Source organism: Eutrigla gurnardus (assembly GCF_963514095.1).
Source record: "Eutrigla gurnardus genome assembly, chromosome: 9".
In the NCBI taxonomy this organism is placed as follows: Eukaryota; Metazoa; Chordata; class Actinopteri; order Perciformes; family Triglidae; genus Eutrigla; species Eutrigla gurnardus.
The window spans coordinates 3,487,270-3,514,084 of NC_139923.1; the positions used below are offsets into that span (position 1 = coordinate 3,487,270).

General features: G+C 38.5%; 3 protein-coding genes across 6 annotated transcripts in view; all 3 read left to right on the top strand.

Moving 5' to 3' along the window:
- Window positions 1–7,272, top strand: part of LOC311019165 (troponin I, fast skeletal muscle-like) — a 109,180-nt gene extending 101,908 nt beyond the window's left edge. Inside the window, exons 2-8 of one of the 4 annotated variants that reach the window (XM_084018418.1) lie at window positions 2,164–2,203; window positions 2,795–2,923; window positions 2,999–3,088; window positions 3,260–3,433; window positions 3,516–4,110; window positions 5,924–6,054; window positions 7,238–7,272. In XM_084018418.1, coding sequence (XP_083874544.1) covers window positions 2,164–2,203; window positions 2,795–2,923; window positions 2,999–3,088; window positions 3,260–3,433; window positions 3,516–3,593 — 511 coding nt within the window. In that variant the 3' untranslated portion in view covers window positions 3,594–4,110; window positions 5,924–6,054; window positions 7,238–7,272. Of the gene's footprint in view, window positions 1–2,163; window positions 2,204–2,794; window positions 3,089–3,259; window positions 3,434–3,515; window positions 4,111–5,923; window positions 6,055–7,237 lie in introns of all 4 variants that reach the window. The other 3 variants (XM_084018415.1, XM_084018416.1, XM_084018417.1) reach the window with 3 other exon arrangements.
- Window positions 5,354–15,374, top strand: LOC311019173 (troponin I, fast skeletal muscle-like). The gene is made up of 7 exons (XM_084018430.1): window positions 5,354–5,981; window positions 7,238–7,268; window positions 8,830–8,869; window positions 8,965–9,093; window positions 10,784–10,873; window positions 14,468–14,641; window positions 15,039–15,374. Exons 2-7 carry the CDS (start codon window positions 7,261–7,263, stop codon window positions 15,111–15,113), a joined length of 516 nt encoding a protein of 171 aa, XP_083874556.1. The 5' UTR covers window positions 5,354–5,981; window positions 7,238–7,260; the 3' UTR covers window positions 15,114–15,374.
- A 1,744-nt stretch (window positions 15,375–17,118) lies between these two features.
- LOC311019172 (troponin I, fast skeletal muscle-like) lies at window positions 17,119–23,238 on the top strand. Its single transcript, XM_084018429.1, has 7 exons — window positions 17,119–17,206; window positions 18,284–18,316; window positions 18,651–18,687; window positions 19,397–19,525; window positions 20,144–20,233; window positions 21,751–21,924; window positions 22,899–23,238. Exons 2-7 carry the CDS (start codon window positions 18,309–18,311, stop codon window positions 22,974–22,976), a joined length of 516 nt encoding a protein of 171 aa, XP_083874555.1. The 5' UTR covers window positions 17,119–17,206; window positions 18,284–18,308; the 3' UTR covers window positions 22,977–23,238.
- The last annotated feature ends 3,577 nt before the right edge of the window (window positions 23,239–26,815 follow it).

Sequence of the window (26,815 nt, forward strand, 5' to 3'; positions counted from 1 at the left end):
GGAGACAGAAGGTGTGATTATTCTTCCTTTGCTCTTTTCCAGTCCTCTTCCTGTCCCACATTGTGGAGAGAGCCATCAGTGATGGGGGATTTACGAGGTTGGAGGTATTTCAGGAGCTCATCGGACCGTTTGGTCTCAGAGTTCCTCATGGCCATAAAAGAGGAACCTCCAAATCCCCGTCCAGGCACATATATACCTCCGAGATCCACTTGTTAGTCTATGACTGTCTCCCTGCCAACCTCCTCGTCGTCACTTTGCTGGTGAGAAACTCTTTGACTTTGTGGGTTTTTGGTGGCTAAAGTGAAGGTGATGATCTCAGCTAAAATATATTTTAGAATTTACTTTATTTCAATATAATTGATTTTTACCAGAATGATTCACCTTATAGTCTTTGGAGGACGTTGTCTTATTTTGTGTTTGTGTTCAATTAATAATCACATATTTACACATTGAATTGATTACAGGGTATCTACAAAAGCATTTTGTACAGTTCAAATAATTCATATCAGCTAAATTCTTTATCATCTAAGTGTACGTTTTCAATATTTTCTATTATTTCTTATAAAGTATTTCATCATTCGCAGAAATCCTCTTTAGTTCACAAAAACGTAACCATGGCGTGTCCATATAACTGCAGAGTTTCTAATAAAAAGTTTCCCAGAAATGTTGGATTTCCCTTCATTTCTTAAATGAATTTCTTATTGGAAATGTCAATTTCTTACTAATATTTCCACCAAGTACTTAGTATCTCTTGTACAGAAGTCTTTGGCTCCTTCCAGGTGGTCTCGTATGTCAAATAAACTTTGAGTGAAAAATCACCTAAATAACAGATTACTGCAAGTCAGCATCTTTCAAACGGAAGCACATTTCAGTTTACAGTCAGAGGAGAAAACTTCAAATCATCTCTGCATTCAACACTTAATGAGGGAGTTGATTGCTGACAATACAACAGACTTAGTAATATATATGATATGAAATCAATAATAATAATAATAATAATAATAATAGTAATAATAATAATAATAATAATAATAATAATAATAATAATAATAATAATAATAGGCAAAAATAGAAAAACTGCAAAAAATAAAAATAAGACACGTCTTGAAAATACTTAACAATTCTGGTGTAACATATTAGATGCTGCAATAAATTTAGTGAAAATATGAATGGAGTTTGGTTTTAAATTCTGGAATTTATTTTATTTTGCTTATTATATGAGTGGACGACTGACCCCAGGTCTCCCGTTACTGCTCATAAATTAATCATCATAAATGTCACCATTGACCTTTGACCCTGAGCTAGGTTTAGCTCTGACCTGAGTCCCCAGGAACCTGCAGAAGGGCCCCGAGAGGTCCTCGGACCTCAGCTTGACAAACACTACAAACATTTTTATTTAAAGTGGTTTGGAGATTAATTTGAGTCAGTCATCAAATAAGACGATTTTAACTTGTTTTGTACTGTTTTGCTGTACAGAAACAATATTATTAACATGTATTATTTATCATTATTTTAAATGCTTTACAGGGTAAATAAAATAATAAAACTACCAGATAAAGCATTAAAATAAACATTAAAACCCAAGCATGATTGTGTTATTTAATACATTTTAAGATTGTCTTTGTTTGAAGATTTTTAAAATCTTAAAATTAGTTAAGTTGATTAAAGTAATACATATTTTGAGTTTTTAAATATTGTATTGACTAGCAGACATACAGATTCCAACTGTAAGCAGATGTTAGATCAGTTCATCAGCCTCGCAACAAATCCTGGTTTCTCAGAAATTTTGACTGACTATTTGGAGCATATTGTAATGACTAGTATTGAATTATTCGTGTTCTCTCCTCTTCTAGTTCTCGTCCATCTGTTTAGAAAACAAGTCTACTTGCCAAAGTAATTCATAGAAACATGTATTGTTGAAATTAACTTAGTTTTCCTGATTGTCAACAGAGTCTCAAACTTAAAAAGAAGCCAAGATGTCTGAGTGAGTATGATTTTATTCTGAAAAATGGAACACCAATACTAATTACCAACGCAAAAATAATATAACCACAACAGAAACCTTTATAATCTGAATTTAGTTTGAGTGCATGACATTTTAAAAATAATCCCTGTGAGATTCCCTGGGTGTTATGAATATCTTTGCTTTTTCTTGAATCAAAGGGGAAAGAAGATGACATCCAGCCGCAGGCATCACCTCAAGGTGAGATTGAACAGAACTGATTGATTATCAATCAGGACTTTGCTGTGATGTTGCTCTGTGTCTGCTGGTTTGAAACAGCTTCGTGATGTTTGCAATTACTGTAGCTTTAAGAACAGTAAGAAGCCTTTTACTCAATGACTATAAAGATAACAACTGTATTGTACCTAAAAGCTCCTTGTCCTCGTGGACATTATGAGACAGTAGGCACCTGGACAAAGACTTGCAAAAGGCCAACACGTAGACAGAGGAGCAAGACACAGGTCTTATAGTGGTTTTGCCTCTTTTTATTGTTGTTTTGTGTCTCTTTTTCATAATTTTGTGTTGCTTTGTGGTTCTTTTTCCCCATTTGTAGTTCTTCTTTGTCTCTTTGTAGTTCTTCTTTATCGATCTGTTGTTGTTTTGTATCTCTTTGTAGTTCTTCTTTGTCTCTTTGTAGTTCTTCTTTGTCTCTCTGTAGGTCTTCTTGTCTCTGTGTGGCCGTGTTGACTTCCTGGTCAACAGTTTGCATGTGAAGGAGCTCTGTCACTTTGAGTCCCTGTAAGTGTGTCCCCGTTATGCCTGTTTATTAACCCACCCATGCTTGTCCTGCAGAGTCTGATCCTGCAGATCGCTGCTTCCTGGTTGGAGCAGGAGGCTGGAGAAATCGCAGCTGCCAAAGAAGCTTACCTGGCAGAGAAATGCTCCGCTCCGGACCTGAGCGGTGACCAGGCGTCTCTGATGGTAACAACCCTCAAACCCTTTAGAGTGCTAAAGAGGAGGAACAGAACATTGAATCGGATCTCTTTTACTCAACAGGAAATCTGCAAAAAGCTGCACCAGTCCCTCGACAAGCTTGACGAGGAAAGATATGACGCCGAGGCCAAAGTGGTGAAGACAAACAAAGAGGTAGAGATGTGTTTTTCTCCTCCTCCTTGTTCTTCTTCTCCTAATCTTCTACTGCCAGAGCTTTAATAGAAATGTAGTGGAGTAGAAGCCTGAAGGAGCCAGGCATGGAAACACTCAGGAAGCGTTTGCGTACCATGTTGGCTGTGAGAGCGTCTCCTCTGTCGCCTGCAGATCGAGGAGTTGAAGCTGAAGGTGGTGGACCTGGCCGGAGTAAAGAAACCGGCCCTGAAGAAAGTTCGAATGTCCGCTGACACCATGCTGCAGGCTCTGCTGGGAGGCAAACACAAGGTGACCATGGACCTGAGGGCCAACCTGAAGCAGGTCAAGAAGGAGGTCAAAGAGGAGGTGAGGTGCCGGCTTTATGAATCGTGGGCTTTATGAATATCACCTCCATGTTGGACATGTGCTGAATGTGTGCATCCTTCAGGCCGCCGAGGGGGTTGGCGACTGGCGTAAGAACGTCGAGGACAAAGCCGACAGGAAGAAGATGTTCGAGACTTCCTGAAGACTTTCTCTTCCTCTTTGTTACATCTCACCTTTTTCATGGAATGGGAAAGCTTGTGCCATTAAATTATTTTTTTGGAATAAGGCAATGATGTCACACAGTTGCAGTTTTTCCAGACACTAGGACAGTTTAGCGGTTTTAAATATACTCACTTTAACAAAAAGTTTACTTGAGCTTATTTTACTTCTACTAAACCAGATAGATGTTCGTGTCCATGTGAACCCGACATTTCCTCAGTCTCAAATCTAACAGAGAAATATCAGGAGAAGCTTTTCTATGGAAGCCCATTTCCGCCACTGTGAGGGAAACAAAGAGAAACCTTCTCATAATATTGACTTAATGTCTCAAAATAATGACATACGCCACCAACAAGTTGAAATATTCAGTGTTGTGTTCACGAAGAACCACCAGATGTCAGCAGAGAGCCTCCATCTTTCCTCATCAAGACATGCTTCTTGCCAAATATCACACTTCTCCATCACAAACAAAGCTGCAGCAGCATGAAGATCTACAAATGGTGAGTAACTTTATTTTCCTCTTTTTACTTGAAATGGAATCACTGCACGAAGTTTGGTCTCTTTATGTCAAACTAAACGTTACATCAAAAACATCCACAACTCATATCACAGAAACACACAAGCAACACAACTATTCATTATGTGGTTCTTCACTGAGTACGATATTTAAACTTTAATAATCTCATCAAGGAAAAAAAAGAAAAAATATAGGATATATATATATTGGGGGGGGGGGGGGGGTGTAAAGTCATTTTAAACTCATATCCTTTATGAATCAAACTAAACAATGAATGAGATGAAACCTAATGACTGTCATTAAAGGCATCTTTCATACTTAATGATGATCACATTTAAAACTGATTCATGCTGAGGGTTAAATGATGACTTTCCCTACATGGTGATAATTAGTACAGTTAGTAAGGAATTTATCTGTAATTGAATCAAAAATTAAAAGGAAGCATTTATTTCCAGCTTGAAGCTTCATTCATTTCATCGTGACACTAAATTTTGATACTTCATTTAAAAAATGTACATTAATGTTTCATCTTATTCAGTCAGTCCTGTTGCTTCAAAGTAACCTTTAATTTAAAGTATTAATTTTAAAAGGACCTTTTAATCAGATGTTACTTTTTTAAGGGCTTTTGTTGTTTTGTGGGGTTAATGTCTTTTTCACTTATCTATAACGTATTTCCCTTAATATGCTGATAACTAAACTAAATCAATATGAATTAAATCAGTAAAATCATGCTTTCTCCTATACTTTTTCCAAGCGTCTAAATTAATACATACACATGACCTAAATAATTCATCATGGTGATATTAATGCAATAGAAAAAAATAATAATAACAATATTTTTTTTCAGTCAAATTAACCTTTTTCATCTGCGTTTTGAATCTTTTAGCAAATTAATTAGCTCAAAATAGTAGTGTAGGTGGGAAGAAAGAGTCATAACTGTATATTAAATAGGATTTACACAATATGATCATATGCACATCATTAACATGATATCAGTATTTCATTTTTAATTATGTTATCAATACAGGTAGTGGGGACCCCACTAATAGTGGGGACATAATCCATTCATCTGAAGTTTATCTGAGACTTAAGCAGTTTAGAGATTTTGGTCTATTTATCTTCAATATCATGACTTCTTTCAGACCAGGGGAAAGAAAATATTTATTTTACTACCTTTTCTGTTTGCGTCTGTAGATTTCTAAGTTATTTGCACATTTAAACATTACTGAAAACAAGTATCTAGTGTCTGAAGGTTTTTCTTTTAAAATATAGATCTTTCATAGACTCATTGACAATTTCATTAAGAGATATCCAATATTCCCTCTGCAAAAATATTTCACTCTAATGTGTCAACAAAATGAAAAGAGAATTTTGAACCTGGCTTCATCCAAATGTATTTTCTGGAAATCCATGCACATTAGCACATCCATATAATAACACAGTGCCTCATTTCCATATTGAAACAAACATTTTATAGGATGTGTGACATGAGCTGGGACGTGTCATGGTGCTATGTGTTGGTTAAATGTTTGATTTATCTCTGAAGCTCATGTTGTGTAACAATCGCTGGCTGCTCTCCGTGCGACGACACCTGATAGTGTCCGTTTGGCGTCCCGTCCAGGGAGGCGACTTCCTGCAGCAGAAATTTATGAGGTTCCTTGGGAGAGTTGTGGTGGTATTTCTGGAGCCTGCCGGCCCATTGGTCTGATGTGGCTCTGCTACCATAAAGAGGGCTGTGTTTCCTGCTGAGCCAGCACTTCACACCCTATATACCCTGTTTAATTTTTACTTTTCAGAACCTGACAGTGTCTCCTCCCTCTCCTCCGTCTCCCTCCTCGTCGTCACGTTCAGTAGGTGAGAGTCTCTGTAGCCCGGCTTTGTGTCACTTCTGTAGGGATCCATTCAGGCGCAGAGCTAGGACTTTAAGGTGCTTTTATCGGGTTTTTAAAGGTGCCGCTGCAGGTGTGACCTCTGACCTCTGCGGTCTCATTGGAGGATCTGAATAGATTCATTTTGGGACGTTTTCAGACGTTTGTTGCTGCAGTTTTGTTTTTGATGCTGACGTGTGGAATCAGCTCTGCACGGTGTGGCTGAAATCTCAGAGGTTTAATGCTTGAGTCAAAGTTGTGTTCCAGCTTGGATGTGAATCTGTCTTTGAAGCGCTCTGTTTTGTGTGAGGTCATTTTCAGATACTTCTGAAATGTATTAGTATTTTACAAACAATTTCCAGATTTTTCTTAAATTTGGTATTAATTGCATGACATATTGAATTGATATGAAATATGTTTTGCATGCTATTATAAATTATCATAGTCAAACAAATCACAATATTGCAATAGCTTCATAACATTTGTCTAAACTAATTGTAACAAATGAATTAACTGAGTCTGTATAAAAATCCAGATACTTGCAAAAATGTGTAATATATAAGACACTAATTCAATTTAACATTATATGAATATGACTATATGCATACATGTTTCTTTGAGGAAAAAGCTTAAATTAAATCTACGTATATATGCATCTATAAATTATTACTATATGTGTTTGTTTGTTTGATTCATTTGGAAATCATGAATTGGACTATTTGAAGACTGTATTTACCAAATGGTCTAATTTGTTGGCGTAAAGGAAGGCCTTCCCCAGCTTGTTGTTATAATTGAAATGTATGAGATTGTTTGGGATGTGAGAAGGTTTTGGATGTTTTTGTTGTTAGTATGAACATAGCTGTAAGGTGCTCCGGGACACGCCTTGGCAGTTTGCATGCCTGCAGGATGTTGGGATTAGTGGCGTTGCTGTTAACGGCTCTCACGCCGAGCTTAGGCGCCACATTTGGTTCCTCTGCTGGTGGCATTTCGTGCAGAAGTTACATTCCCGGCATAAATGTCCTGAGAGGGGAGACTGAAGCGCCACGGCATATGACCCCGTACATCCAAAATTAGCTGCTTTGTGGCCGCTGGCAGCCGGTTTTCCATGATAGTGGAGCGTATCGTGTTTCCTGCTGGAGGTCAAAGGGTCGGTGATCGATTAACGGGGAGGCAACGAGACGAGTTAAGCTCAGCTTTATGTCTCCTGTCTGCTCATGATTTACTGTTTCTGTCTCTACACAGGCTGAAGACCACAAACCGCCAGCATGTCTGAGTGAGTATGAGTCTGAGGATTCTTATACTTATACTTATACTTCTGCCTACATCTGCCACGTCTTCTCACACTACTACCATCTCTTCTTTTACTACTTACTCCACCTCCTCATCTTCCTGGTCATCCTTCTTATTTTCCTTCTACATCTTCATCTTATTCTACTAGTTCATCTTCTACTACTACATTTCCTCTTCCTCCTCCTCCTCCTCCTCCTCCTCCTCCTCCTGGTCATCCTTCTTAAGTCTTCTTTTTGAAGCACATTGACTTTGCACATGTGAATAAATGTGTCTCTTTAGAGCTGGTGGCCCACCGAACATTACAGTCATTTCAGATCAGTTATAATCTATTAGTTTGTCAAAAAAAACCCCAACCCAACCAATCATGTAATTTGGTCGTGGATGTTGGAAACTTAGACACAATATTCTGAAACAGATTTTATTCACATTAGGTTGGTTTTGTTGAGTTGATAAGCAGTTGTTGTTTCCTTTTCTTGTAAGGAAACACATTAAAACAATAGTTATTATTTCATGAATAGAAAGCATTTAACTGTACACTGGGCTTTAGTAACAACATTCTCATATATTAATACACACATATACTGGTATCAGAAAAAGTCCTGGACAACATCGTTGATTCTTCTCAAAGGTAATGGTGACCTCCTTCAGGGACTCGTCCTCTGGTGAACACCATGAGCAGTCAGTGTAGTTGCTGAGCCGTCTCAGAGACGTGGACATGTCTCTGAAAGGATCTGAACACATGTGAGGGCTGAAGGTCAACAGTCAGCTTCAGATGGCAGCAGCTGTACGTGCTGCTGGTATGCGTGGCTCTGCTATATTCAAGGATATTTAAAGAAGCATTTTAATGTCATAATAAAACATTTTAAAATCTGTTTCAACCTTTCAAATACTTGTTTTCTTGCTCGATGATTTATGACTTTAGATGATTTTTGGAAACTGTGAAAAAAAACCTATTTTGTTTTATTTATTGATGGTTTATTTTTGCTCATTTTATTTTTTGTTTAGAACTCTTTTTACCGGGACATGCAGAGGTGTCAAAGTAGACATTCTATACTCAAGAACAGCTACAGCTGTACTACAGCTACTTGAAAAGTGAAGCCAAAGCTGAAGTACCTTAAACCTGCATTCTCTCTGCCAGCCATCGGGTGGCGACTCCTCTGGATGTAAAAGAAGGAGAAAATGGTCCTACTTCTCACTTGATTTATTATCTCAGTAAACATTGTAAACATAAGTTTATGGTCTCAATCTCATGTTTCAAATCTTCAATACAGCATAATGTTCATTTAGTATTTTATGGTCCCATTTAGAACATAAAATAGAGCCTCGCTACCATCGGTACCAATGCTAGTTAGTTACTAAGATGACTTTAACACTTAGCTGTAAAGTCGACCTTGAATTATGAAGCTAACATTGTTAGCAGCTTCACACCAGAATCCAGATGGATCCAGATCCAGTAAGGTTGCTGCTATTAGCATGAGAGTGGTATCCATAGTAAATGTATGTTTCAAAATAGAAAGACTGAATGTTTCATCTCTGTGTCACAGGGGAAAGAAAATGACGTCCAGCCGCAGGCATCACCTGAAGGTGCGTATAACACCTTCTTCTCCCTGACATCTTGTTGTTGACGTGTCAGTTAGCAGCTTTTCATTTTTCATCTCCATCTTTGACCCTCGCTGCAGAGTTTGATGCTGCAGATTGCCGCCAACTGGATCGAGCAGGAGAAGAAGGAAAATGTGGCAGCCAAGGAAGCCTTCATGGCGGAGAACTGCTCCGCCCCCGACCTCAGCGGAGACCACGCCGCCCTCATGGTGAGACTGTGACACTGCTAGCCGGCGAGTAGAAGCTAAACTAATAACACACAGAAACAAGCACTCTGTTACAGTAAACAAAAACTAACAGCACACAATAAATACTGTTACAGTAAAAGTACTATTACCACATAGTCAAAATATTGTTTTACAGTAAATGTACTAATATAACACTGTAAAAATACACCTCACAGTAAAAATATTGTGTTGCTGTAAAAGTACTAATACCGTAGAAAAAATAAAAGTACTAATACCGTACAGTTATAAAAACTCTGTTACAGTAAAAGTATTTACACCTCACAGTCAAAATACTGTGTTGCTGTAAAAGTACTAATACCACACTGTAAAATGCTCTGTTGCAGTAAAAGTACTAATACACAGTAAAATACCTACTCCTGCAGTAAAAGTACCAAGAGCACAAAGTAAAATACTGTTACAAGAAAAGAACTAATACCAAATGGTAAAAGTACCAATCATATACAGTAATACTTTGTTACAAGTAAAAATACTAGTACATTCCTGTTGATATTGTTGTTGTAATTGGTTGAGCTGAAGCTCATTTTTATCTATTAACTCTTCATTATGGATTATTGTATATTTTCTCCATTAATCGATTGATTGTTTGGTTTGTAAAAATAGTGACAACAGTGAGAAATTATTTTTTTTACTTAAGTAAAAGTAGAAATAGCTGTAGTATTCAAAATGATGCTTCTGTAAAACCACAAAAGTATTAACAGCAAAGTAAAGTATCAAAATCAACATCATTAAAAATGGGAGTCATGAGTGATTAAGTACATTTACTCATTTAACTTACAACATTAAACTTCAACATCTCAGATGGAAATATTTTAAGTTACTTACTTTTGACATACAAAGACACATGATGCAGTACTATAACTGGCTCCACCTTGATGAATTACACCATTACATTTCTCTAAGTTATAACAATGGAAAAATGCCATATTTCATCACAATACAACATAGTAAAAGGATCAGACTGTCCTCCTCGAGAAAACGACCACATAGGTCGTGTGTCAAGCACCGAATTACGACCATATGTTACGTTTCAAAATAGCGCGCCCTCTAGCGGTCAAGTAAATATCGACACTCCGGTGTCTCAGACGATCGCCCCCCCCCACACGTCGACCTAAACCTACCCCGATTCCACGACATCTTCCCCCCCCCCCCTCCCCACCCCCCCCCCCTACCCCCACCCCCCCGCGCGCCCCCCGCGCTACCCCCCCCCCCCCCGCGCTACCCCCCCCCGCGCGCCCCCCGTCAATCATCGGCAGAGACCCCCCCCACACGTCGACCTAAACCTAACCCCCCCCCCCCCCCGCGCGTGCATCATCGGCAGAGACCGCCTCCACACGTCGACCTAACCCTAACCTTAACCACTACTATCGTTGCGGAAGAATCTCCGCAATACGCTCCCAGAGGTCGTATTCGAGTGCATGGACCAACGACAACTGTGGTCGTATGAGTTGGAGGACTTGTTGAAAAGGATACATGCTGCTCAATGAGTACTTTTGTACATTAGACTCAGCCCGAGAACTTCCTCCACCACTAACAAAGTGTCATCATTTATGAGACATAAATGTGTGTTGTGTCTAAATTGCAACTAAAAAATGTCAAAATCATTGTAGTGGAAACAGTGATGTTAAGCTGTGTTTGTTTGATTTGTGAACAGGAACTCTGCAAGAAGCTCCACCAGAGCCTCGACAAGATCGACGAGGCGAGGTACGACGCCGAGGCCAAGGTCATCAAGACCGACGCAGAGGTGAGCCCCGTAACGAGCTGACATGGTGATGTTCTCAGAACAGCATCCAGTCAAAACAACATCTTTCTGCAAACAGGGTGAATCTTCTCGACTCTAAAGGTTTTCTTGTACTTGAGCAGTGTACTTAAAGAAAATGTTTCATTCTGAATCTGTCCATGTATAAGTAGTTGAAAATAAGTACAAACAAATCACCTGACAGCCCTCTTCATAGTAGTAAAAGTACTGAAAATACTCCACTATTAGTCAAATTCCTGCATTCAAAACCTTGCTGAAGTAAAAGTATGTATGTAGTTTCAGTAAAAGTATTGATGGTGCAGTAAAATGTTTTACTTCTCATTATTTTTACGTACATGATTTTTATTGGACAAGATTAAAAAAGCTGCCAGACAAAAATAGTGGAGTAAATAGTACAATATATATACCTCTGTGATGTAGTGGAGAAGAGGTAAAAAGTACCATGAAAAGAATTATCAGGTAAAGTGCAAGTACCTTGAATTAGTACGTAAATACAGAATTTAAAAGTATATAAATGTATATAAATGGCTGAAATATTCAGCCATGAAAGGATCATAATTCTCGCCACAACTATATGAAACTAGAAGAAGAGTTGAAGGGTAAATTAACTTTCCTGTGCAGCTTCAAATCTGTATCCACTGGGACACTTGTTTCCTAGTATCCCGAGTCAGACTCCAGTCACACCTGGTCCGCTATATTAGTCTCATCAGGTCTGGCAGGATCCCGTGGAGCTGCATCTCTGCATTTGTTTGTCCATTTTATTCGTTAGCTACATTTAGCCTTGAGTTGTAATTATTGCTATTCAAATATTTGTTTTTATTGATTTTCACATATGCACAATTGCAAGTGTACTCAGTAGTACTAATACAGTATAACAAACTTCATAAAAACAAATGATTCTAGGTATTATTAAGCCTGGAGCTTTTGAAACAGAGAGGGTGATCTGTGAAAGTAAGACACGACAGAACTTAATTAATCCCGAGCAAAATAGTTTAGTATTTGCAATATGAAGTAAGAAGAGTTCAAATTTGAAATAGTGCTGAAGGTACAAGTATAAAATGATAAATTTACAACTTCTTACTCCCAACACTGCTGCTTGCTCAGTGCTCCTAATATTCAAAATGTGACGCTGTATGTGGGGCTTGCACGGTGGTGTAGTGGGTAGCACTCTCTCCTCACAGCAAGAGGGTCCTGGGTTAGATTCCCGGGTCGGCCCCGGGTTCCTTCTGTGTGGAGTTTGCATGTTCTCCCTGTGTAAGCGTGGGTTCTCTCCGGGTTCTCCGGCTTCCTCCCACAGTCCAAAGACATGCAAGACGGGGATAGATTAATTGGTGACTCTAAATTGCCCGTAGGTGTGAATGTGAGCGTGAATGGTTTGTTTCTACATGTCGTCCCTGTGATAGACTGGCGTCCTGTCCAGGGTGTACCCTGCCTTCGCCCAATGATAGCTGGGATCGGCTCCAGCAACCCCCTTGATAAGCGGTAGAAAATGGATGGATGGATGGACGCTGTATGTCATCCATACAGTTTCTGCTCATTACATTTATAGTGTCTTTTCAAAATAAAGGTCCACGAAATGTACCATTCCTATTGTTGTCACAACAAAACAAACTAAATAAGTTCATTACACAACTGGTGCTCATTAAGTATGTAAGTTACGTAAATGAATTAGGGTAACATATTTCAAAATGTATTTGGTTTCACATAAACAACGGTTAAAGTTGTGTATTTGTTAAACATTTACATTAACATTTAGGGCGTTTAGCGGATGCTTTTGTCCAAAGCGACTTACAATAAGTACATTTGTCAAAAGAAAGAAACCACAACATATCATTGCCGATAAAGTAAGAGCTAAAAAATAGAAACAAGTGTTAGGTCCTCGTCTGAGTAAAGTTCAAGCTGTCCAGCAAGGACAACAGTGCTGTGATCCATAGACCCATCAACCTTCCACTCCCATATGTATTATCAGACTTTCATTCCTCATACTACATCAGTGTCTTTGAGTGTATAACAACCACATGGATGGGTTACATTTGAGCTAAAAGCCTGGTGCATCTCAAACAGATACTTAAAGGAAAACACCACCGCATTTCCATACTGAACTATGTTCTGCTCTGATCTTGGACGAGGTGATACATACCTCCCTCTCCTCTGTGCGTGCACTCAATGGCTCTTGCGCGCACTCCGCGCAGCGCTAATTTGCTAGCATGTAGCTTGTCCTTAGGATCCAAAGGGGGGTGAAGTTAGAAGCGACCAAGCACTTCCACGTTGTCCCTATTTAAATACGGTTACGTGAGTAGTTACACGACCCAAGTTTGGTTACACAAAATGAAACATGCCAATTTTTCTAAGCGGATAACAAGGATAACTATATAGTATGGCGGAATAACAACTGGAAGCACTTCGACGTCGGCGCAGTAATATCATCACTCCGCTCCCCCTCTTACTTCCGTCAATAGAACCTACGTGACCTGCACGCCGTCGCCTGCACTACCTGTAGTAGTTTGTGCACAGTTGAGGAAGCATCAGGTTGTAGTAAGATAGTTTGTGAACAATCAAACATCATGGTTATAACGTGCATCGTACAGGGTTGTGAAAACAAGCAGAAGGTATATAGTCCCGTCATGTTTTGAGTGATGATATTACTGCGCCGACGTGGAAGTGCTTCCAGTTGTTATTCCGCCATACTATATAGTTATCCTTGTTATCCGCTTAGAAAAATTGGCATGTTTCATTTTGTGTAACCAAACTTGGGTCGTGTAACTACTCACGTAACCGTATTTAAATAGGGACAACGTGGAAGTGCTTGGTCGCTTCTAACTTCACCCCCCTTTGGATCCTAAGGAATATACTGGGACAAGCTACATGCTAGCAAATTAGCGCTGCGCGGAGTTCGCGCAAGAGCCATTGAGTGCACGCACAGAGGAGAGGGAGGTATGTATCACCTCGTCTAAGATCAGAGCAGAACATAGTTCAGTATGGAAATGCGGTGGTGTTTTCCTTTAAGGGTGCCCTGGTGCATTGGTATCAGCCACAGAGGGGCACTGACCAAGCGTTGGTATTTGAATGGGTTTTAATGAACATATATAAACATTACCAAACATATAAACAAGGGTGATGGTAAATTATGTATTGCTGCTCCTTAATCAGTGGAATTTGCAGGGTGGATTCATTAGATATTCATCCTTTTTTTATGTTAAATTAAAATCATGCACGTATGGTCCTGGTAGTTTTTCCAAAAGTGTGTGTCAGATTGTGTCCAACATTATTGACTTGTATTCTAATGTTGTCGCAGTTGCACCTCAAACACTTTAGTGTCTTGTTGCAACTTTTTATTGACGTCTCAAGACACTCTAATCCATGAAGACTCCTCCTGTAGTGTTCAGTCTAGTTGTGAAGAAGACACCACATAATCAGCTGCTCCAGAGAAAAAGTCAGAAATAGTCATTAAATACTTAAATGTTTTAGCTTTAGCCGATGCTTGATGCAGAAAACAAAAGTCCCTCGTTATCTGTAAACTGTACCACATGTTCCTCCGACCAGTCGGTTCCACAATGCTCGATGTTTTTCTGCCTCCAGATTGACGATCTAAAGATGAAGGTGGTGGAGCTCGCCGGAGTGAAGAAACCGGCCCTGAAGAAGGTTCGAATGTCCGCTGACGCCATGCTGCAGGCCCTGCTGGGAGGCAAACACAAAGTGACCATGGACCTGAGGGCCAACCTGAAGCAGGTCAAGAAGGAGGTCAAAGAGGAGGTGAGGAAGGAATCCACTTGATCACAGAGGTGTCAGAAGAAACTTGAATTTCACTGAATTCCCTCTACCCACTTCGATATAATGGTGCTAACAAGAAACAATATGGTTCTTCAGCTCATCCTGATAGGGGTAAGCTTTTTTGGTTCTTAGTAGAACCTTTTTATAACAGTTCCAACTTCCACCTTCTAAGGGTGCTAACAAGAACTCACCCAGGGGTTCAATAGACAGCCCTTTTATATTCCAAGGGTTTTATGTAAAACACAGCCATGCTTTGAACAATTATTAACTATTTCTCCCAAAGGGGTTCTTTGGATAAAAAGGTTATTAATGCTCTTAATGGAAGAGTTAGATCCTGGTAATGCTGATGTTTTGTGTTAACGAGTCACTGTCTCTACAGTCGGCAGAGGCCGGCGACTGGCGTAAGAACATCGAGGACAAGGCTGACAGGAAGAAGATGTTCGAGACTTCCTAAACACCTTCCTGAAGTGGCGAGGACGGTGGTTGGGGATATGTCTCTGTCCAAGTCCGACTGACTGAAAGTGTCTCTCTGTTCCAGCACAGAGAGGACAGTTAAGACACTTTTTTGTTGCTGCTTTTTTGGTTGTTTTTGTGATACCAAGAGACTAAACCGACACAACGTTCACATCAACATGTACGCAGTTTAAAACATCGGACAGAAAAACTGAATTTCAAAATGTAAAAGTTTTCACAGACTCTTTAGAAATAAATGTTTTGGAATAAGGATAAAGTTGTCTGTTACATTCATACACTAATAAATCATTCTTCAATTTGTTTTTACACTAAACAAACACTAAGATTAACACATTGCAAAATTCAGCTCGTTGAGTTCGCAAGAACTTCTGTTCAAAATACGCATAAGATTTGTCAGCTTCATACACGAGATAAATAAGAAATTCTGACCGTCAGATGTGGTTCAAAGCTTCACACACAATTCTAGTAAGTGGACCTGGAGTTTTGTATTTTTAAACTGTGGCAGAGGGAAAACCTTCTCATGCATGACTTTTCTGCAGAAGGAAATAGTCAATGAAATCAAGGATTATCTTTATGTATATATTGTATATCTTATGTAATTATTACTTTGTTTCTTTACTTTATACTGAAGTTATTAAATGCCATTAATACAAATTAATTATGAGTATATATATATATATATTTATTTATATATATCCTTAAAAAATAATTTAAATATCTAAATTTCCACAGCCAATATCTCAATTTGCTTTATTTCCAATGACCGGATGGATGTTCAATGCATATGTGCTAACTTTAGCTTAGCATAAATATGGCACAGTTTTTTTATTTATTTATTTATTTTTTAGTTAGTTGCACTTTGGAACTATCTCTTAGCAAAATAGTTCTAACATATTATTTGGTATTTAACAAAGCCTGGCTAGCTGTTTCCCCTGCGCCCAGGCTTTATGCTAGCTAACCTATGCTAGCATCTGATCATCTCCCTTCCTAAACATGTTGAACAATCCCCTTTAAAGACAGAATTAGGGACATTTCTGCACTAGAACACTTAATTCCAGAAATGCTGATGTGAGTTTGTACATGTAATGACATCATACAATTATGGAATATTACCATTTGATGTGATGACCAAAAAAACAGCCTGATCTCCCAAAAATGAGGTTCCCATAATACACACCTATATTGTGAATTAGTTTTCAAAGGAACATATTTTCTTTATTTATTATTTTACGGTAGCGATGTGGATAAACAAACTTTTGGTTCAGAAACTTCTAGATTCAACATATTGACGTTTGCAGAAACGTACACTGGCCAACTTTGCCAACTGAGGTGTTAAAATGTTGTATTTTTAATCAATTTGATGCTTAACAAAACATTCAAGCCACTTAAAAAAGTTGTGTTTTAGTGGCATCTAGTGGTGAGGTTGCTGAACACCACTCTGCCCTCACTTCCCATTTCCATACATGGAGAAACCTACGGTAACCCTCAGGTACCATGAAAACATTACGACTCAGTGTCAGTGTTTGGTTTTTCTGTTCTCGGCTACAATGACTGGGCTATTGAAGAGACATGTCGGATCCCATTAAGAGGACCCCCTCCCTTTGTAGATATGAAGGGCCCATTCCAACCAAAACACACACCGATGCTTAGTTTCATGTGATATACACTACTAAAACATCCTGAGAGCAGATCTACTAAATGCTGCACACTGGCTCTTTAAGGAATATTTCCTGGTGGAAATCAGAACCAAGACCGTCTTTTTGTGCCTCCAATTTCTAGAACCCTGAATATTAAATAGTCCCCCCTGCCCCCATGTGAATCTGCATCTTGAAGCTTGAAGTGGACTCACAGGGAGGGCTCTTTGCAGAGCGGGGCTGGGTCGGATGTATTTCAGGAGCTCGTCGGCCCATTGGTCTGCCCTGGAATCCATTTCCATAAAGAGGATCTGAGCATTTTGCTGAGGCATCGCAACCCACCATATAAACCCTATTTCATGTTTCACTGTGTGGCTTTGGCAGTGTCTCCTTTTCTTCCTGTGTGTCGTGGTCCTCTTCTTCTTCCTCCTCTCAATAGGTGAGAAATCTTTATTTATTTTGTCTCTGTTTTTTTTGTTTTTTTTACAGCAGTCTTTGAGCTTCTCTGAGAGCAGCATCTTTTATTTAATCAGAGAAGTTCAGTGCAGTTTCACATCAGTCAGACGCTGTTCCTAAAAAGCTGCATTTAAAAGGCGAAATCAAAGCTGCTGGTTACTCCACCTTTGACCCTTCCTGACGTCCTGAACTCGCTTTTGACATCTTTGCTGCTGACATTTGACCTTTTTCCTGACAGACCTAATTTATCGAGAGCCAGTCTTAAAACTGTCACACTCCATACCTTATGCTGTTCGGATTATTGTTCAAATTTGATTCCCTAAAAAGTTTTGGAGCGAGCAAAATATTGCGATAAACAATTTGATAAAAACAACTTTTTGAATAAATGCAAATAAATTTGTTTGAATCGCTTGAATTTTAAAAGGTTATCATTGAAAGCTTTAATAATATGGATTTAAGTCCAATGATAGTAGTCATGGTTAATAAGTTACTAATTAAGTAAATGTCTCATTGTCTGCAGAATTGTGTTCATTTTTTGGTAATGTTTTATTTTATTTTTTGCAAGAAATTTTAGTCAAAAGAAACTCAAAAAAGAAACGTTTGACTAAAGAAACTTAAGTCAAAAAAGTAGGTGACACATTTAAGTATCACTTTACAAACAAAATCTGCAAAGCTACATTTTAAATGTTGATCGTTAGGAGACCGTTTTAACTCATTTGGAGCCAGTATTTTAACATTCAGTCTGACGTGCCAGAGATGAGCTAATGTTAAAGCTATTCCACCGGAAAATTTCTTTAAATTAACTCTTCACCCGATTCGGTCGTAAACTGCGGAGACGCGACACCGGATCCCAACCTTCCCAGATTAGTTTAGTCGACGCCGCTGCTCTTCAGCTGTGGCCTCAGATCACGTTACGGCACACATATTCCTGCCCATCCATCGGGGCAGAACATGCTGATCTCAGAAAACCTCACTCCGGGCAACTATACGGCGTTCAGCAGAGGTCAAACATACTCCAATGTTTCCTCCATTCAGTGTCTTCTCATGTGTCTTCATGCAGGTTGTGATCCGCAAAACACGCCAAGATGTCTGAGTAAGTCTGAACAATGACATTTTTAGGCCTTCAATTTAGAGATTTTAGACTATTTGTCTTCCATGAGATGTTTTCTTTCAGACTAGTGGAAAGAAAACATTATATGTTATAATATGTTAATATTGTATTCCTTTGTCTGATTGCTTCTGTAGATTTCTCCCAATAACCACAAGTTACCATTAGATAATGCCTCATTTGCATTATAAAACACAACATTTCAGTAAACTAATAGAACATTGATTGATTGAGCATGATTTTAGAGTGAAGACTTGTAAATATGAATACACTTCATGATGTTTATGATTACATGTTGATCTGACTTCCTCTCAAACAGAAAAAAGATGAATTCCAGCCGCAGGCATCACCTGAAGGTAACTTTAAAAAGTCTGTGTATTAAACTACCGGGGAATTTCTTCCAGATAAAGAACAAGGTCTTCCAGGCTGATCCTGGAACATGAACTTTAAATGTGGTGCTGTTGAGCTTCAAATAATTTCTCAAAGCCAATAAATCCCATAAGAAGGAACTTCCTGTCTGAGGCTCTCAGCTCCGAGCCCATTGGTTCCTACTGTGGACATAAATATTGACAGTTACATTTTTATTAACTCAGTAATGTCATAGAACAGCTTGTCAGTGTACTTTTTATCAAATGTACGTAAAAGTGCATTTCTATTTTCAGCAGCCAATTAATCGACACCTTTTTACATTCTGTAATCTGAATTATTGTGATTCTTTGAAAAGGGTTGGAGTGAAAAAAGATCCAGATTCTAATTTGATCATTTTTAACAATTTCACAAACATGTGTTATTTGGATCATTGAAATTATTAAATTGTGTGCCGTTTTTTAAAATGTGATTGTTTAAAGTTAATAATTGGTCATTACTTGTCAATAGAATGATGATAATATTCATTGTTAATGCGTTAATTTATTTATGTAAATCTATCACAAACGTTATTCAATCTGGAGGAAATGAGCTGCAGATGAATTCACAGCTGGTCCATCACATCATGCTGTATTTGGAGTGTTTGACTGCGTGGTTCTTTCGTGATGCATCAATAAAACGATGACGTTTGTCCTGCAGAGTCTGATCCTGAGTATCGCCCAGAAATGGCTGGAAGAGGAGCAGAAAGCGGACGTGGAGGCGAAGCAGGCCTACATGGCCGAACACTGCCCCCCCCCAGAGCTGAGCGGAGACCAGAGCGCTCTGATGGTGAGAGCAGCATCAACACCTGCACATAGAGTATGTCATTCATAGATTATAGCAGGTGTAGCACAGAAGGTACTTCGCTAAAAGTACAAAAGTATTAGCATCAAAATAAGAACCAAAAGTAAAAGTAGGTTACTCATTATGGCAGAATGTGTCAATAACATCATTGTTGCCTTTATGTAAGCAGCTTTTTAACGTTCTCATGGTTTATTCATTTACTCAAATAAATAAATGAAGCGCAGGAAGAAGTACAATCTGATTCATGAAAAGTAGAAAGTAGCAAGAAATGGCAATACTCAAGTAAAGTACAAGTACCACATAATTGTTCTTAAGCAGAGTGCTTGAGTGAGTACTTTGTTACATTTACACACTGAACTTAGTAGTATCAACTTTCAAGGTCCCATATTGTAAAAAGTGAGATTTTTGAGACATTTAAAAAAAATTATCAAACAGGTCTCAGTGTATAAATACTGTGAAAACATTGAAACGTTCTGGTAGAAGTATGAGTATTGTTTACCTTCAGAGTGTAGTTTGTCTTCATCCTCAGAGCACCTGTGTGGATATTTGACATATCATTTGACGTATGTAACATGAGAAATGTGTGTGTTTGCGTGTCGACAGGAATATTGCAAGAAGCTCCACGGCATCATCGATAAGATCGATGAGGACAGGTACGACATCGCGGCCAAAGTGTCCAAGGCTGACATAGAGGTACATATAACATGAAACCCTGTCAAGCAGAAGGCTTTCCTTGCTTTCCTTTCTTTTTCCAAGTACACTTGTCCAACTAAGCACAACTACTATTGAGTGTCATCAAAATATATATATATATATATATATATATATATATATATATATATATATACATATACACGGGGAGAACATGCAAACTCCACACAGAAGGAACCCGGGACCCTCTTGCTGTGAGGCGAGTGCTATAAAGTATATATATATATATATATATATACATATGTATATATGTAGATTTACTTTCTATATATATATATACTTTATAGCACTCTCGCCTCACAGCAAGAGGGTCCCGGGTTCGATCCCCGGGTCAGCCCCGGGTTCCTTCTGTGTGGAGTTTGCATGTTCTCCCCGTGTAAGCGTGGGTTCTCTCCGGGTTCTCCGGCTTCCTCCCACAGTCCAAAGACATGCAGGATGGGGATAGGTTCATTGATGACTCTAAATTGCCCATAGGTGTGAATGTGAGTGTGAATGGTTGTTTGTCTCTACATGTTAGCCCTGCGATGGACTGGCGTCCTGTCCAGGGTGTAACCCTGCCTTCGCCCAATGACAGCTGGGATCGGCTCCAGCCCCCCCGCGACCCTGAATACAGGATAAGCGGTAGAAAATGGATGGATGGATGGATGGATATATATATATTCATATCTATTTTTGAAAATGTAGATTTACTTTCTATTTAGTTTTCTATTTTTCTATTTATTTATTTTTATATTATGTAATTTTAATTCTAATATCAAAATATTTTAAAATTATTGTTTAAATATATATTCAATAATATTGAGACAAATAATATAATATAAAAGACTGTTATTCATATTCAATTATTTTCACATTTTTGTCCATTTATTGATTGATAATTATTCTTTTAAAGATTCATTCTGTTTTATGGCACTCCACATTCTGACATTCACATAGTCACGTACATCATAATTGGAGTCCATCTTCGTAGAACAATGTCCATCTTCATTAGTTTCAGTCATATATTAGAATGAGTTGACATGTATCTGTCTCTGAATTCATGTTTCAGCACAAAGCACTTACTTCCCATTTACATTTCTGATTTGTCTAGCAAGCAGTACAAGTATGCATAGTATATATTGTTGGTCCTTTTTATGTCTCCAAGTAAAAACAAAACAGTATCCATTGGATGACCATTTACATCATTTTCCCAATCACTTCCTTTAAATCTTGCCAAGATCCCTGCAGAGTGGATCGTGTCGTGATCCATGAATGATCTCCGGTCATTTCCTCCAACATAAAGCTAATACTGAACCTTTATAAAAGATGAAATTATAAATGGAGTCCTTTCAGACTTTTGTGGCTGCTCATACAAATGTCCTCCCAGGTCCCGTCCTCAATATTTATATTTCATTCTAACTCTTATTTCTCTGTAACAAGCAGGGTCATTTTGCCGTACATCGTGTGGCTCTTAGTGTATAGATAATTCTCACGTTGACCCTTGTTAACCCTTCTCCTAGATTGAAGACCTGAAGATCAAAGTGGTGGACCTGAGAGGAGTGAAGAAACCTGCTCTGAAGAAAGTGCGTATGTCTGCTGACACCATGCTGAAGGCTCTGCTGGGCTCCAAACACACAGTCAACATGGACCTGAGGGCCAACCTTAAGCAGGTGAAGAAGGAGGTCAAAGAGGAGGTGAGTCTACCATTGTTCTCTTCCGTTGGATTATAAGGATGAGTTTGAAAAAAAGAACTGGACTAATACTCCCTTACCTTGTAAATGTATTATTCCAGTAAAAGTATGATCAGGAAAATTGAAAGTACAACATTTCCCAGTGACTTTGACTTTTTATATTCTATCATTACAGTATTGTTATTGGGATTGTGTTAATTATTATTATTATTATTAGCATATTTTTTTTCTCATTAATTCATGTAAAAGCAGGATTTTACTGTTGTAGTTGGAGCTCGATTGTAACGATGAACTAATGATAATTTGAATCTGCTGATTATTTTTTCAATTAATTAATTCTTTGGTTTTAATACATTAACAGTATTAACATTATAAAAAGGAAAAGCAACAAATCAGTAAACCCTATTATATGATAAGAAAATGTATCACCACGTCAAGTGAATTCCTTAATTTACTGTCTTTTTCTAAATCATTTGTCCTCAGTCAGAAGTTGGTATTATATTGATATTGAAATAATAACTTCACATTAACACCGTCAGCAGTTGTCTGAATTTTGTTGAACAATACATATAAGCTTTTTCTTATTTTTATTGTTTCTGTGTTACCTAAATAATAAAGAAAATAAAGAAAACAATTCCTCTGTTTATTTTCACACATACATGACTTTATAATTATGAAAATATTTAATTTTTTCTCGTTAATTTGTCTCTTTTTTTTATGAATGTCAATTTACAATTTTAACCAAATTTTTTTTTTCTTATGAATGTATCACGTTTGTTTTAAATTAACACTAAAAATAAAAAACTTATCTTGTAGCTTTGAATTTTTACATTCATTCATAATCTATTTACATTTGAACTCAAATAGCCCTAATACGCTGTTGTACATTTGTTCAGGTTTCAAGTCAAGTGAATTTAACTGAAATACCCTCAGATGACAGGCAGCCTGACTTTGATTGTATTTTTCTTCCTCTGCAGCCGGCAGAAGCTGCTGGTGACTGGCGTAAGAACATCGAGGACAAGGCCGACAGGAAGAAGATGTTCGAGACCTCCTAAACAAACGCTGCTGTTTGTCTTTCTGTTTATATGAACTCCATGTGTCTTATATGTGTTGGTTGAACAGCAGCAGGTTAGCGTGTCTGACCGAGTCGCTCTGCGGGAAAGTTGAAGGCGTTTTATTTTTCATGTGTTTGTCTGGATGGAGGGGGAGGAGGTTCACACACCAACACACTACAAGTCTTAACCTCCACACATTCAGAGGAACATTCACACAAACTGAACCATGTTGAATACAAACAATAAAGTGGAAGAAAACAAGTGTGGAATTGTTGTTTTTTTGTTTTTTATTGGTGTGTCACCTCGTTTGATTTGCACCTCAGCAAGGACATGTTTCACCTGACACGAAAATAACATCTTTAAACTTTGTTGTGTGGTCGAATGATATTCTATTCCAAACACTAATGCCTGCATCCTGTTTCAAAACCGTAAACAGGACATACTGGAATTTTGAAATGTATGTTTTCATTTTAGTTATTTTAGCCTAAAATCTATGTAATTTATCTAAAAAATATATTATAAAATACATTTTAAATGTAATATATACAGTATATATGTTTTTAAAATATGTACTCACTCAAAGTAAGTACAATTTGAACAATTTATTTCATTTTATTATATTGTATTAATTCACTGAGAAAATGTTTTTTAGTCTTTGTAAATAAGGTATCGTAGCAACCAGAAGCAACGTGTGGTTCTGAAAAGTGAAATGCCTTAAACGTGCATTCTCTCTACTGACCATCAGGGGGCAACACCTCAGGTTGCAAGAAGAAGTCAGATTGCATTGAAGTCAATTAAAAAAATGGGCCTACTTTTCACTTAGATTTATTATCTGAATAAACATTGTAAACATGAGTGTATGCTCTCAATAGTTTCAAGTCTTCTTCAACACAGCATGATGTTCAATACTTAATTTATGGTCAATTTACAGGCAAATATGGTCACTTCCTTCACTGGTTGCAAAAATTCAAGATGACAGAAATTGTTGTGCAGTAGTTGTAGTACGAAGTAGGAAAGAGTTCAATTATGAAATATAAATTTAAAAAAGCAATACACAATGCCAAAAATATAAACGACTAATGTTGCTAGCATTTCATGCTAAGGTTAAGATTCAAAGTCATTGCTTACGGTTGACAAATAGTAAGTAAGTAAGACTAGCTGACTATCAAGCCATGTTATTTTTCTCAAATCAATATTAGTTCAACTCTGACAGTTCCAAGTTGAAATAATAATGTTTTAAATGTAACACTGAATGCATCTGTACATTCCTCATTAGTGTATGTAGGCCTACATTTAATGTATAAATTACATTTGATATGAATATATATTTACAGTACTCACAAAAGTTAGGGATATTCGGCTTTCAGGTGAAATTTCAGGATGAACCTAAAATGCACTTTAACCTTTACAGGTGAACTTAATTTGACCTTCTCTAAACTTTTGAATGCACATGTCCAACTGTTCAATGTTTCAGGACTTTTCGCACAACTTGCTGTTCTCTAACACGGAGCTGAACGGCAAAATTCACAACAGCTGTTTGACCCTTGAATCGACCAATCAATGTCCCGGTTCAATTAGAGTTGGTATTTAAACATCGTCTTCATCATACTGTTCACATGTTGACATCATGGGCCCTAGTTTCGTGGCACAGCGCAGAGTGGCGGAGCCGGCACAATGCAAGTTTCGACCAGCGCAGCCTTGCGCAGGTCGACCCTGGAGCCTGAACATCGGCTGATGTGAATTTATATCTATATAGATTGTCCCGTCACATCTGACGTCAGATCAAAGGTGGATGGCACGCGTAATGGAAACTCAGCCTGACTGAATTAACACAGCTCAAACTGTGATGCAAACTAACGAGTTCACATCTCTCTCAGCCGTCTGGCGCTGCTGCTGCTGTCGTCTGTCATTGGGTTGTCAAGTGACGAAACTTGCACTGCACCTCGCCTCGGCGCATTAAAGGTGAGGAGAGGAGCTCATTTCATTGGTGAAGATCTGTATCGGCTGTGTTAATCCCACTCAGCCTTCTCTCCTCCTCGTCTCCCACTCACGCCTTCTCTCCTCCCTCTTTCCCACTTGCGGGTGGGAGTGACCAGAGGTGTGCCTGCGCTAGCCTGCGCCGTGCACGAAACTTGCAAAGTCCAGGTGGACACACCCCGTCGGCGTGGCGCAAGTGCGCTGAGCCCCGACTGCGCCTGGTCTACGAAACTAGGGCCCATGGTGTTGACAGAGGGAAGTGGCCAATGAGCTTAGAGAGTCACAGAGTGTCATCAGCAGGTTGCTACGGAGACACAGAGAGACTGGAAGAGTCCCAGAAAGCAGAGACGTGGACGTCCTTTGGTCACATGACAAGTTATTGAGACAGTGACATGTTATGTTGTGGTATACACACCACTGCTGCTGGCTTTTGTTTCAATAAATAGTTTGAGATGAGAAACTCACCATAGCATGCTTCTACTTTCATGATCTAATCACTGTGAACTCTTTACATTTTCTATAAATTTCACCCGAAAGCCAAATATCACTCACTTTTTGTGAGTAGTGTACATATTCAACTTTATGAGAGGCTGCTGCCTGATTATCTATTTTTTAAATGTTTTTGTAAATGCAATGCATTTGTAATATATATTAAAATAATAAAAATAATTGAGTACAAGTAAAAGCAAAACATTCTCAATTTGTCAATATGAACGCTTGGTCAGTGGCTGCATCGGAGATTAATTTAAATTCTAGTTGTCGGGTGTCTGGACGGAGGGTCGATGCTTGTTTTTGTTGCATGCAAGCTGGACTTTCACAATAAACTTCCATCTTGGAAGGTAGTGAAGTTTAGGCAACACGACCTCGGTTATGTTTGGGAAAGAAACTCATGTGACTCACAGGAGGAGAATAACAAGTCACAGGACTAACCCACACTAATGCCATTTAGTGACTAAAAAGTTCTGATCCTTTGAACTCCCTTCTGTTTTCAGATATTTCACCTTGCCCTCCACACACACACACACACACGCACACACACACTCCTTATATGGCGCTCTGAGCCTAGCCTCCAGCCTGCCGGGGGCCCGCCGCTCCGGGGCCTCTAAAGTTTCCTGAGCATCTAACTTTATCCCGTTGGTCTGCAGGAGGGGGAATGTGAGGAGACGCCTCAGAGTTATATTTGGATCATGTGACTTCACGAAGACTTCCCTTAAGAAAATCACTGTGTTTTATCTCATCAGTGTGCTGGGCTCACTCTGTTAGCTAGGTTTGAATACATATACCATGCCATCCACTGACTGCTGTATGTCCATACCCCATACTTGTTTCTATTCTATTGAGCTACTGCTCACATTTTGACTTGTTTACACAGTTTTTTTTTATGTCAATGAGACATCGTAAGTATGTATGTATTATCGTCTAGCACAGCAGTATAATGACAATAAAATGGATCATCTTCAGTACCCTCCATAAAGGTCTGAGTTCAGGTCACACTGTTGTACTTATTTTGTGGGCGGAGCCTAACTTAGGTCAGAAACCAGTCTGATTATTTGATTTATACATTTGAAATAATACTACCACAAAAATAAATGAATTAGAAGAAATTAACACTCACCTCTCTTTAGTAGAGTTTCAACATTTTCCAATTTCTATTCATTAATATACACATTGCAAACATCTTGTCTTTACAGCGCCAAACAAATGTACGAATTAATTTCCTCTGGGTAACTGGGACACATGATGTACTCATTGCACCTGGTCAAAAGTGAGTACATTAAAACATGAATAAACAGAGGATGGAATCTTTGTGGTTATAGTACTTTAACTCTTTGTGGAGTAGTTTCTCTGTGTGCTATTAGTAC

Coding starts and splice junctions, on each gene's coding strand:
- LOC311019173 (XM_084018430.1), top strand. Junction 9,094..10,783: donor GAGACCACGCCGCCCTCATG/GTGAGACTGTGA, acceptor ATTTGTGAACAG/GAACTCTGCAAGAAGCTCCA. Junction 10,874..14,467: donor TCATCAAGACCGACGCAGAG/GTGAGCCCCGTA, acceptor TTCTGCCTCCAG/ATTGACGATCTAAAGATGAA.
- LOC311019172 (XM_084018429.1), top strand. Junction 18,688..19,396: donor GCCGCAGGCATCACCTGAAG/GTAACTTTAAAA, acceptor TTTGTCCTGCAG/AGTCTGATCCTGAGTATCGC. Junction 21,925..22,898: donor AGAAGGAGGTCAAAGAGGAG/GTGAGTCTACCA, acceptor CTTCCTCTGCAG/CCGGCAGAAGCTGCTGGTGA.